This window comes from Carassius carassius, chromosome 6 (genome assembly GCF_963082965.1).
Source record: "Carassius carassius chromosome 6, fCarCar2.1, whole genome shotgun sequence".
NCBI classification, from domain to species: Eukaryota; Metazoa; Chordata; class Actinopteri; order Cypriniformes; family Cyprinidae; genus Carassius; species Carassius carassius.
Genome location: NC_081760.1, coordinates 1,507,724 through 1,520,472, shown reverse-complemented (window position 1 = coordinate 1,520,472; position 12,749 = coordinate 1,507,724). Strand labels below are relative to the sequence as shown.

General features: G+C 36.8%; 1 protein-coding gene and 2 non-coding genes across 3 annotated transcripts; 1 reads left to right on the top strand and 2 right to left on the bottom strand.

The window, feature by feature from the left end:
* Nucleotides 1-1,903: 1,903 nt before the first annotated feature.
* Nucleotides 1,904-1,976, bottom strand: trnar-ccg (transfer RNA arginine (anticodon CCG)). The gene has a single exon. It is a non-coding gene; the product is annotated as a tRNA-Arg (tRNA).
* Nucleotides 1,977-2,157: 181 nt separating this feature from the next.
* On the bottom strand, nt 2,158-2,230 carry trnar-ccg (transfer RNA arginine (anticodon CCG)). The gene has a single exon. It is a non-coding gene; the product is annotated as a tRNA-Arg (tRNA).
* Nucleotides 2,231-3,008: 778 nt separating this feature from the next.
* Nucleotides 3,009-12,747, top strand: LOC132142111 (uncharacterized). Its single transcript, XM_059551747.1, has 18 exons — nt 3,009-3,141; nt 4,145-4,323; nt 4,421-4,516; nt 4,806-4,970; nt 5,056-5,143; nt 5,235-5,743; nt 6,697-7,444; nt 8,309-8,483; nt 8,746-8,903; nt 10,070-10,255; nt 10,338-10,423; nt 10,505-10,567; nt 10,687-10,778; nt 10,866-10,945; nt 11,146-11,234; nt 11,319-11,461; nt 12,243-12,345; nt 12,435-12,747. The coding sequence occupies exons 2-18, from the start codon at nt 4,157-4,159 to the stop codon at nt 12,637-12,639; spliced, it is 3,153 nt and encodes a 1,050-aa protein (XP_059407730.1). The 5' UTR covers nt 3,009-3,141; nt 4,145-4,156; the 3' UTR covers nt 12,640-12,747.
* Nucleotides 12,748-12,749: the final 2 nt, after the last annotated feature.

Sequence of the window (12,749 nt, the reverse complement as noted above, 5' to 3'; positions counted from 1 at the left end):
CAAGCCAGAACATTCCATCAATGGTGGGGAAAGAGTTAAAGAAGCAATCGATTATATATTTGGTAACACTATATGTGTCAAAAGAACAGTTAGTTACTGATTCTTACATATTTTTTCAAACAGTAATTCCTATAATCCTGTATTTGTTGGCAAATTGGCTCATGTTCTACATTCAGCTTAATATGTGGTTTACAGTTACTGCACGACTCTCTCACTTTCTTCATTGTATAATTTGTTCTTTCCACTGAAGAAAATTCTCTGGTTGTAACAGTTAAATAAATGGCATTAATATTTCAGGTGTAGACTTGTTCCCACATGTGTATGTGTAGAGTAACACAATCTTTGTCTGGTACGGACACACATTAATAATGCACAATTAACCCTGCACATGCACATGGACAGACATCCACACTAATGCGCATTAAAAATGTATAAATAGACCAGTCTAGAATGTCGACCACACATAAATACAGTGCAAAACTTGACCAGTGCTAACATATTATCTCATCAGAGAAATATATTTTCTTGTGTTAACTAATTTCTTTGCTGTGCTGTGCTCATTTCTCATTCTCTGCTTAAAACTTTCTTTTACAATGCTACACCAATAGAAAAAAATACAGAATCTTAGAACAACTGATCATAAAAGGAGAATGGAATGAGAATGAAAAGAGAGTGAGTAAAAATAAACACTGTCACCTCAGACTGCCTACTAAAACCTGATTATATGGAGACATATCAGTTAATTCACCTGGGTAAGTACTTAAACCAAGCCTTGCATGAAAACGAACAGCTAAAATCTAGATTGATGCAAAGACTTAAATAGGTGCAACATAAGGAAAATAGTTTTTCTGGGTCAAAGACATACTCGTTTCAACTGAGAGTATCTCAAAAGCCATTTATGAGCACTTTATTTATTCTAATCACACATTGATCTAAACTCACAGTGTATGTAGTCTCCAGACTAACAGCATCCCAGATACCAATATTTGAACAAATCCTAAATAATGAATCAATGTCTTGTCATCTGAGATTGCAGTGTGGAGATAAATGTTAGATTTGTTATGTTATTGAAATGTTATAATTTCTGTATAATATTACAGCACACTTTGAGTGTATATTACTGTTAATTGTTTGCTTGACAAACATTTTAGAATATTCATTTATTGATCTAAAGATTGTTTATATATTATCTATATTTATATTTGCATTTTTCATGAACGAGGCATTGATTTAAAAATAATCACCCTGGAATTTCTTGCACAGTCAGTGCAGCCCGGCAATGACAAACCATTTACAATTTTAGCAAGTTGTGATGTAAGTTTTATATAATTTTTTTTTTTTTGTGGCCAATATACTCTGAGCATGGTAGTAGTCAGCTATCGATACAAAAGCAGAAAAGTTGGTGTAGATAGGATTGGAATAAATGCACGTGCAGGTAAGTTCTTGATCATTTCAACTGGTGCTCCAAGAAAACCTGCAATAAATAAATAAATAGAAATGTTCAAAAACAGGCATACCCATTACAAAGTATCTCATCTGGTATCAGGTACTACAATGTGTCAGTCCAGGTTCAATTTAAGTTATATTCAATTAAGTAAATGAAGGCATGTTATTGCCAAAAAAAAAAAAGGATTTTCAGTTGCCTCTATGAATATATATTTAATATGGCATGAGAAATCCAGTGACTTTGTCATGTTTTCATTTCATTGTTATTTTATTGGAAGATAAATGATGTAAAATATAAAATACTAGTGCATTTCAATAACAGTTTGTGCTTTGTATATATTCTCAGCCTGAGTACATGCACAGACTATATCTCCACTTGCAATAGCTGTGAGCTGCTGCTTTGAAAAAGCATTCTGGAATTTCTTGCACAGCTAACTTAAAAGTAGCCCACTGCAGATGACCCAGATGGGACTTGAACCCACAATCCCCAGCTCCGGAGGCTGATGCCTTATCCATTAGGCCACTGGGCCACTTGTTTGTTGTGTTTTCACAGCCTCAAAGGGCAGACCAGAGGTGTTCTCTGATAGTGTGACGCACACAAAACTGCCAGAGCTACACAAAATTCAGTTACAAGTTGCCATTGATATTCTGCATTGATAGAAGCATCCTAGGATTTCTATCACAGCCATCTTAAAGGTAAATCACCAAAGACGACCCAGGTGGGACTTGAACCCACAATCCCCAGCTCCGGAGGCTGAAGCCTTATCCATTAGGCCACTGGGCCACATATGTGGGGAGATTAGTGCAAGAAATTTGGTAATTCTACCTTTCTGTACCTATGGCTAGGCCTATGCTGCTTTGAAAGAATCATCCTGGAATTTCTTTCAAAGTGATCTTAAAGATAAATCACTAAAGATTTGAACCCACAATCCCCAGCTCTGAGAGCTGATGCCTTCTCCATTAGGCCAAATGTAAATAAAGTTTTGCATTATCTTAGCCTGAGAGAGAGCACATGCGCCATCAGGTCAGAAGGATTCTTAATGGCTATGCTGCATTAATAACACATTCAAAACACATTATCTGAAAAATCTGCATTGTGCCCCCAAAGTTTTTTTTTTTTTATGCGCTTTTATGAGCACATGTACTCTTTGGGGAAAAAAAGTAAGTGTCAAGCCCTGTTGTTGGTTTTCCCCAGTTTTATTTTATTTTATTTTTGTATGTATCTTTACAGTAATTTTTATTTTTATTGAAGGGGTATGGTTAGGGTTAGGTTGTGTAGTTATAATTACAATACAATAGGTCTGCCTTTGATGTTAAATTAATTTATTGCATGTTTCATTAATAGCTGATATTTCATACTGCATAAGATTTTAAAACATTATGGGTTTTTCTCAAAAAATGCATGTTTGCTGTACTGTTACTGCAATGCATTACTCTTTAAATAGGCTGAAACAACAGTTAAATCGACTGATTGTTTTGAAGGAATTACAGTTCCTACAGTTACTAAATTACGACAGAAATAAAAAGAGTAGATGTCACTACGACCCAACAGTGGAAGAGTTGCTCGTGTTCAGTAGGTGGCGGTAATGACCCAAAGTTGTGAGCGGCCGTTAAACACGAAGAAGAAGAATCTCCAATCAGCGAGCGACTCTTCTCAGTTTGAACGTCTATGACGCGAAGCGGTTTGTTATAATGGTGATCAGTTCTGTTCATATTTGACATTCATACAGTTATTAATAATCTCGAGAAGGGATCTGCATGTCAATAACACGCTGTAGAGGTACAATCAGTTGGCATCATATTAACGCTTTTCATTTTTTAAAACATGCGCATCGTAGTGCAGATGTTTCCTGTAACGTTACAAAAGTTAGCTGTTAGCTTTAGCTTTTAGCGTTTTCTCTCGATAATGAAGTTATCATTTCGACTTTTTTAATTTTACAAACATTTTTTAATTTAATTTACTTTGCTATTTTCAGTAACCGAAAACAGTTTGTTCTCCAAATGTGTATATTTTAAACCGTTTGGTGTTTAGTTCAAGTTCATCGTTAGCTCGTGTTGATTTTTAGCGCCGGGGGTTAGGGTTAGGTTGTTTGTTTTGGTATTAACATACAAACTTTTAAAGGGGATCGTGAATTAATGATCACATTCAGCTACACTTATCTAGAAGATTAATATTACAAATAAGCCTAAAACATTCAGGCAAGTCAGTTAAATAATGCCACTTTCATTTTTGTTTACATGAAGAGATTTTTAGATCATCTCTTTTATTTATTTATTACATGGACAATGCATATTAATAAACATTTCTGTCAATATGCCATGTGCAATAAGGTTTAATTTGTTAACATTAGTTTTACAGCCTTTGTTTAATAAAACTTTTCATGTTTATATTAGTTTACAGTGCACTGATTATTCTTAACTGATCTTTAAGTATTAGTAAATATTGAAATTAACATGATCTGAAGTATTGTTCGTTATTAGTATGTGCTAACGGTTTAAAAATGAAACCTTGTTGTAAAGTGTAACTAACATTAGGAATGACCTGTTACTAATAAAACAAAGAAATTATATTTAAATTTCACAACATTGCATTTTGAAGGTCCTTTTTTTTCCACATTTGAAGAGTTGAAAACATAATCTTGGCTTTAAGTTTATATGCACTAATTTTAATTAAGAGTTGTTTAATTCTACTCTGTAGTAAAGCTCCGAGATGAATGCAAGAGGAAGAAATGGGCCGTTGTTTATCAAGACGTACAGTAAAAGAATGCGAAAGGTGGAGCCGTGGTTCTCTCCTGACCTGAAGAAAGCAGCTTTCTCGTTTTCAAGCACTCTTTCATCAGATCAGTCCATAACTGAGACCACACAACCCAAGAAACGGTAAAACACACATGCATGCATTTACTCCTTAACTGTGGTTTAAATTTTCTATAGGGAAGCTGATATTATCAATGACCGTTCCTTTGTCTGTGAATAGGAGAATAAGAGAAAGAGCCTCCCGTCCTGCCAAGAGCAAAGGCATGACTGCTATAAAGGAGAACGAGGAAAACTACGCACCGTCCTCATTGTTCAGGTCTGGACTGTGGCAAAAACAACACACTAGAACACAGTTCACTAACATTGTGCAGAACAGATGAAATATCCACAGAGAATACATTAAACTTGCTTGCATATTGGCCATGTATTAGTGGCTTATTCTGCATGAGCATATTTTAGATCCTTTAATCCATTCCATACCTAAATTTAACAACTACCTAACTAACTATAAATAAGCAGTAATTAGGAGTTTGAGTCTAAAGTCATAGATGACAGTTAGTTAACAGTGTTTACCTTCCCTGTACCGTATGGCTTTGTTTCTGCAGAAAGAAGACAAATGCAAAACCATCAGTAAGGACTACAGCTGTGAGGAAGACTCGAACGACAAGAATAAATAAACCGATAATTCTCAGCAGCAGTGAAAATGAGGATGACTCCTGTATGATAAAGAATAGAATTCGTCTGAAAACGTCTGCTGGTGAATGTGCTGGGTGAGGCTTGTTATACATTTAGTAAAAAAAAAAATCACTGCTACTTGACTTCGCATGAGTGAAATATTGTTTTGTATCTCTGTAGTGCTGAGAAAGTGTTCGGCGCTCAATGTTTGCCTAAGTTCGTCACACATCGCAGAAGACCACCGGTACCCATCCAAACTAAGCCGATCGTAAGTAACAGTCTGCTAGGGGGGTTCTTGGTTTATAAGAATTAAAATTCTATTGGATTGTCATTAAAACAGTTTTTTTCTTTCCCTCTAGTCTGTTGATGATTCCTTAGATGACTTCCTTCCTCCATTCTCCCAAAACAAGCAGAAGCCGCTTTACATTGACTCAAATAATCATGCTGCTCTCAAGAACCGTGTGGCTCTGGCCGAGGTCTCGTTCAATGATAGTGATGACCAGCAGCTCCCAAATAAACGTCCTCTGCTGTCGAGCACACCTTCTGTGGTCTGCAGACGGCTCCAAACCTTACCAGAGCCCTCCATCAGTGAGATCTCCTCCCTCAGCTTTGATGAACTTCACCAGCCTGCAGAAAACAACAACAGCCTTCATAATCTGAAGAATATGAAAGTGTGTGACCACACAAGTCACCAGCTCACAAACCCAGGCATCTCCTCCGGAGAGAGAGTGATGGAGCAGAGGGAAGGAGAACGGGATGCAATTGTGGAAGAGAGAGCTGGGGATGGAGAGAGGGATGAAAAAGGAAATCCTGGATGCGTTTCACGACAGTCACGTCTAGAATCTTTAGCAGACGAGTTAAAGAAGAGGTGAGTAATGCCTCTTAATTCACAAAGAGAAAAATCTTACACTTGTGATTTATGATTATAATTTTTTTTATTATTATTAGAGAGATTTTTTTTGGCCGCAAACGTTTACATGACCAGTCAAAAGTTTGGAAACCTTTGTGTGAAAACCTGTCGGTTCCACTTTTTGAGCATAGACGTGAAAATGACATTTCCAACTTGAACGGTTATAAACAGTGCCACAGACTTAAGGTTGGTCTTTTTTCAAAGCAGACGCTTGGCAGGTAATTGAAGAAGTGAAAAAGTTATTAAAAACTTATGGAAGTTTACGTTTATGAAAATATATAAAATATAATTATTTAAATATATATATTTTATATAAAATATATATTTAACAAAACATGTTTTACTCTAAAACTGCTAGAAAATCTAAATTCTGAACAAATTATGTTCCAAATTTGAGGTTGATATCTCAAAAAATGGGCTTTCGGTGAGATTTTGTTTGGGCGCAGTACCAAGGTTCTCCACTAGATGAGCATCCAACCCCATTAGTGACCATTTAAGGGCGCCTTCATTTGCATGAATGGTTTAAGTGACCCGAAACATGTTTTTAAATACTTTTCTCAATATTTATAAAGTAGACCTCAAAAAACACATAAAAGACATGCTACGGGAACCCTGGACTTATAGTTCTTAATGCATTAAAAAAGGATAATCTATTGTTTTTTCTATATATTCAAAACACTTTTAGACCCTTTTTCTCAAAAAATAGAATGGATGTTATCTTTTGAACACTCTCCATGAAAATGAATAAAGATTTTTCATGATTTTCCATGATTTCAGGTCAGAAGGTCAGAACGCACTCTCTGACTCTGATGAGAACTCTTCTTGCATATTAATAAATTACAGTTGCTCTTTAAAATATTTAAAGATAATGAATATGTAAATAAGTTCCCGTTGTTTTGTCTGATATATAGGTGTCGCACAGTGGATCTAGCCGTAATGCTAAAAAAAATAGACGTCTCGGATCATCTGTTGGTGCAAAGCTGCGTCAGGGAACGAGAAGAGAAAATCTCCTCTGATTTCTTGGAGTCGTCTGTGGCAGCAAACAGCCAAACCTATATAACTGTATCATCCAGCTGCTCCTCTCTATCCAAACCATCACTCTATCTCTCCTCAAAGTCTCCGTCCACTTCCCCTTTTGCTGGAGCTGTTTGTTCAAAGCAGTCTCTTATTGGGCGTCTTAAGGCTGAATGTCTGTTATCTTCCCTTGCTGTCAGCGTTCCACGTCTGGACTTGGATGTGTATCCTTCTGTCCACCAGAGGGCAGCAAAATCGCCCTGCCCCACCTCCCCAAACACCTGCCACAGGGACAGTGCATCCTCTCCACCTCTCAAAGAGACGGGGAACGTCATCCCGACCAGCTCGATAAATCAGACGACTCCCAGAAACCCTGAAGGAGATGTTCAACACTCGTCTGCATCATCCCGACCACCTCCGGTCTCTCCGTCTGCCTCTGCAGCTTATAGCAAAACACGTCCTCCTGCTGTGCCTAAAGAACGCACAGGGTCTGGTACTGGCACCGGCCGCAAAGTTTGTGTGAGTGGACTTAATGTCAGCCGCTGGTCAAAGAGGGGTGCTGGAGAATTCAATGAAAAGCGGAGGAAAAAGGACGGACGGATAAAGACGGTGTCAGGAGACTGGGGCAGCATGTCTTCTGCAGGGGTCAGTTATCATTGTCAAGCATACACTCCTGTGATCATTTTACTATAGCTAATAGTCGCTTACACTCTTTGACAAGTAGATGAAGTTTTTTTTTTTACATTTATATATGGTTTTTACATTTTACAGTTTTTTTTTAATTTGTTACTTTTTTTGGGATTTGCACATTTCAGATCTCTGTTACGAAATGTATGCATGGGTCAAGGCACATTTTTTCTTAGTTAAGCGGGTAATATATTGTTACATACTGTATTTTTGTTTACTTAACTATATTTAACCTTAAAAAAAAAATTATTTGCAGAGAAAAGAAAAATGCCACTTAGTTGTTGTAACTGATTGAATTTGAGTTAAATTGAAGGATTGAATGTTTAACCCCTTAACTTTCACTCACATTTTTGAACATAGACTTCGAAAGTGCATGATCCAAACCTAAATTGTTATAATTCATGACTGAAAATGTTTTGTAACATGATATTGATGTACCATTTTCATGGTAATGCAATGTTTGAATTTAAAATGGGTTTCTAAGGATGAATTTTGAGATTTGAAGTTTTCAAGTGATATATCATTTGTAATGATTTCTAACAGAGAAAAAGGCAACAAAGACGACTTTTTTTGACGAAGGGTTTTTGAGGTGCACTCTTGCCAATAAATTAATCTATTACTTTTCCTACATAATTTTTAACAAACAAGATGGGTAAAATATCTATTTAGGAGTCTTAGACCTTTCCAACGATATATAGTTTGTCATAATTAGATTAGGATTTAATTGTAATATAGTGCAGTAAATGTAGGCGGCCCACCAAGGGGCTGTTTGGCAGTTAACAGGTTAATCTGCTTGCTTGTTTCCTCTGTGCGTTCATGCAGGACTCAGCATGTGGCTGGCTGCAGGGCACCAGTGGGATCGGTCTGGCTGTAACGCCTCTCAGGATGGAGCAAATGAATCTGTCTTCCATACTGACCAACTTTACTCCGGACACACTCACGACACACACCTGGGGCCGACTAAAGGCAGCACTGTCCCTGCATAAGAAGAAGACTGGTATGTGTCTGCAGCAGACCAGATAAAGCCAGTAGTCTACGATTCATACACCAAACTACTCATAGTTTGCATATCTAAGAGCTAAAGCGGCATGTTAATTTGACATGTTAAATGACAGCCGGCGAGCATTTAGTGCCACCTTTGTTTTGATACCGCTCTCCTTCTGACAACTTAAAAGCATGTAAAATGGTCTTAAGTGCTTGTCACTTTTCCTAAAAGCTCTTGTTATGTATAAACACCTGAATGTGTGTGTGTCCCACAGCATTTGCCACTCCTCGCCGCTTGGTTCAGGCTCATCTGAAGTCCCCAGGTGCTGTATTTCCACCTGACCACAGTCTAGACCTGTTTGCTTCCCCTTTCTGTACACCGTCCAGATTCACAGCTTCACGCTTGCTCGGGTCCACCATGAACACCCCCATGGTAAAGACAACACTCAACACTAATAAACAGGTTTTTTTGGTAAAGGTCTAGTTTAACTCAAGGAGGTTTGGGATCAGTAAGATTTATAATGTTTTTTTCTCTCTCTTATGGTCATCAAATCAGAAAAAAAAAAAATACAGAAAAAACAGTAATATTGTGAAAATATTATTACAATTTAAAATATAGTTTTTCTATTTTAATGCACTTTAAAATATAATTTATTTCTGTCTTGTGTCACATGATCTTCAGAAATCATTCTGATTTATTATCAGTGTTGGAAACAGTTGTGCTGCTTAATATACATACGGACATGCTTTTGGAACCTTTGATGCTTTTTTCAGGATTCTTCTATAAATTAAAAATTAAAAAGAACAGCATTTACTCAGAATATAAATATTTTGTAACAATATAAGTCTGCACTATTACTTTAAAAAATAAATAAATAAATTTAACACATCTTTGCTGAATAAAAATATTTCTTAAAAAAAAAAGTGCTGACCCCAAAAGTTTGAAAGGTAGTTTATATTGTTACAAAAGATTTCTATTTTATATAAATACTGTTCTTTTTAAATTAATATAATGTCTACAATAAAATTTTATTGTAATATGTGTCCCTGGAGCACAAAAGCAGTCTTGCGTCTCTGGGGTATATTTGTAGCAATAGCCAAAATACATTATATTGGTCAAAATTATCGACCCATTCTTTTATGACAAAAATCATTAGGATATTAAGTAAAGATCATTTTCCAAAAAGATAGTTTATAAATTTCCTACTGTTTATATATCAAAATTAAATTTTTGATTAGTAATATGCATTGCTAAGAACTTCATTTGAACAACTTTTATTTTGTTTGCTCCCTCAGATTCCAGATTTTCAAATAGTTGTATCTCAGCCAAATATTGTCCTCCGAACAAACCATACATCAATGGAAAGATTATTTATTCAGCTTTCAGATGATGTATACATCTCGATTTAAAGGTCAAGGGTCATATGTGGTAATACATATAACAGAAATTTGTTTTTAAAAACATTTTCCAGTGTTAATGTACTCACTGAGATAATTCCTGTCTCTTTGTTCCAGATTTCATTACAGATCATCTCCATGATTTCTCTTTGTCTCTAATCTCCTTTTTTTTTTGATCGTCCTCCCTTGTCTGTGGTCTAGGCTTCATATGATGAAGATATCAGTGATGCAGAAAAAGTGTATCAGGAATGCCATCAGAGCGGCCCACTTTCCTTCAGTGACTGCATCCCTCCGGCTCGCATGAAGCTCTGCAGCAAGATCGGAGAAGGGACGTTTGGAGAGGTCTTCTCCACCATCAACGACTCCAACAAGACCGTTGCTCTCAAAGTATGTGCACGTGTTAACTGCTGTCTGACACATCCCAGAGACTTACTGCAAACACATGTAGTATTTACCTGTATATCTATAGATCATCCCAGTAGAGGGCAGTCAGCAGGTCAATGGTGAACAACAGAAAACCTTCGGCGAAATCCTCCATGAAATCATCATTTCTAAGTAGGATTTTTTGCATAGTTTAGGAAAATCTGAATGTAATGGTGTGTAGATATTCAAACGCATCTTTAAATGTTTCTACAGAGAGTTGAGCTGTCTTAACATGAAGGAGATCAACAAGACAGACGGTTTCATTGGGCTCAACAAGTATGCCTTCTTTACTTCTCTGCTAACTTGAATGTGAAATGAGGTGATTTGTGTGGGTTAGAGTTATAAGAATGCACAGGATTTTTCTTTTGTGAGTGAACTATTCCTTTATCTTTTAGTCTTCATTGTGTTCGTGGATGTTATCCAGATGCTCTGCTCAAAGCCTGGGACAAGTTTGACCGTCAGAAGGGATCTGAGAATGACAGACCTGGTAAAAACTATATGAATAAGAATTGAAATGCATTTTAACTGTATTATGATATTTAATGTCTATAAGTGTACTCAATCTATGGCACAGATTTCTTTGATGACGAGCAGCTGTTTTTAATCCTGGAGTTTGAGTTTGGAGGGAGTGATCTAGAGAACATGAACGGAAAGGTACCTCGAGCGCACTTTTCCTTTGTAAACCGTTTGGACTCTTTTAGTCATTTCTGTGAATCTGGACAGAAATGTCTTTTTTTTTTTTTTGTTTTAGGTGAACCATTCCTTTAGAAGTCACTGTTTATTAGAAGTGGGGTTTTCTTATACTTTGAGCTCTAGTGTTAAAAGATTTTATGTGTGTGTGTGTACCATCGCAGCTGTCTTCCCTGGTCCAGGCCAAGAGCGTTCTTCATCAGGTCACTGCCGCTTTGGCTGTAGCCGAGCAAGCGCTGTGCTTTGAACACAGGTAACGTGTTGTAAATACCTCGTGTGTAAAACCTCTCTGTCTGTCAGTGTAAGCTGATGTTAGCGTTGTGTGCTGGGGTTTCAGAGATCTTCACTGGGGAAACATCCTGGTGAAGGACGTCAAGCACAAGCACAATGAGTTCATTCTGAATGGAACGGTCCATTCCATCGAGACACGGGGGGTTCACGTCAACATTATCGACTACTCGCTCTCACGCCTGGAGATCGGTCAGTTTCAGAGCAAATTCCAACTCTTTGTGGTGCAACTAGGTTGTTGTCCCTGTTGTTTTGCAAATCCCACGTTTAATAATTATTAGAGATTATTTTCAGGTCCTTCCTTGACTTTCTCAATTGAGATCTAACAACGTGAGTCCTGGTTTCACAGACAGGGCTTTGACTAAGCCAGGATTAGACCATCCTTGAAGTAGCTTTTCTTAAACATGCCTTAGAAAACACATCACTGGTGTGCATCTTGAGCCAAAACAAAGGCACTGATGTAATTTAAGATCAATCAGTGCAAGTTTCTTTCAGATTGAAAGAGCTCAGACTTGCATTTTAGTCTGAGACCAGGCTTAAGCCTTGTCTGCGAAACCATACAACATTACAGTACTGACAGTCTGTAGAATTTATTATTGCAAACTTTAATTTCTTGAATTTCTTACAAAAGTTGTTGATTTGCATTTGTGAAGCTTGACTATGTAAGGAAAAAAAACTACTTAGCAATATTTGGTCCCAAACTAGCTAAGCTCACTCATTTTCAACCAGCTTTTCTATTGTTACAATGAACATTGTGTACTTTTGTTTTCCCTTCAAGTTTACATATGTTAAAAATTGACAGTTGTCCTTTTAAAAGTTTATTTTAGGTTAAATTTGCAACCTTGTTTCCATTATTTGTTCTAATTAATGTTACTTTTATTTACGTCTATGAACAATCCCACTGATACAAATGAATAGGATAATTTTCAGAATGTTTGAAACCTTTTTTTTTTTGTCTCTGTCTCTCTCTCAGATGGACTGACGGTGTCATGTGATATCTCTAATGATGAGGAGCTGTTTATGGGTCAGGGAGATTATCAGTTTGAAATCTACCGTCTAATGAAGAAAGAAAACAAGTATGTCCTTCAGCCTCAGACAAAATGTTATTTAAAAGTCTTTCATTCTAAATCATTGATTCTCATCTCTCTCGCTCTCTCTCTCTTAGTAACTGCTGGTCCACGTATAATCCTCATTCCAACGTGTTGTGGCTACACTATCTAGCTGAGAAGCTGTTAAGCTTGAAATACAAGAACAAAGGCCAGACCAGCCAGCAGAAGACGCTGAAGAGTGCCCTCAAATCTTTCCAGTCGGAGATTCTTAGTTTTCCGTCGGCTACAGAAGCTCTTCTGAACTGCAGGATCTTTCAGTGAAAGAATGTTTTTTTAAAATTATTATTATTAACACAAAAGATAGACCAATATATTTAGAATTACCAGTCCAGGGCAAGGATCGATATTCTAAAGTTTTGTAAAAAATAAAT

What these genes read in the sequence shown, in the direction of transcription:
- LOC132142111 (XM_059551747.1), top strand. Translation starts at nt 4,157, where the DNA reads ATGAATGCAAGAGGAAGAAATGGGCCGTTGTTTATCAAGACGTACAGT. An exon ending in GCACCGTCCTCATTGTTCAG is followed by an intron (nt 4,517 to 4,805) that starts GTCTGGACTGTG and finishes TTGTTTCTGCAG; the next exon opens with AAAGAAGACAAATGCAAAAC. An exon ending in GCAGACGAGTTAAAGAAGAG is followed by an intron (nt 5,744 to 6,696) that starts GTGAGTAATGCC and finishes TCTGATATATAG; the next exon opens with GTGTCGCACAGTGGATCTAG.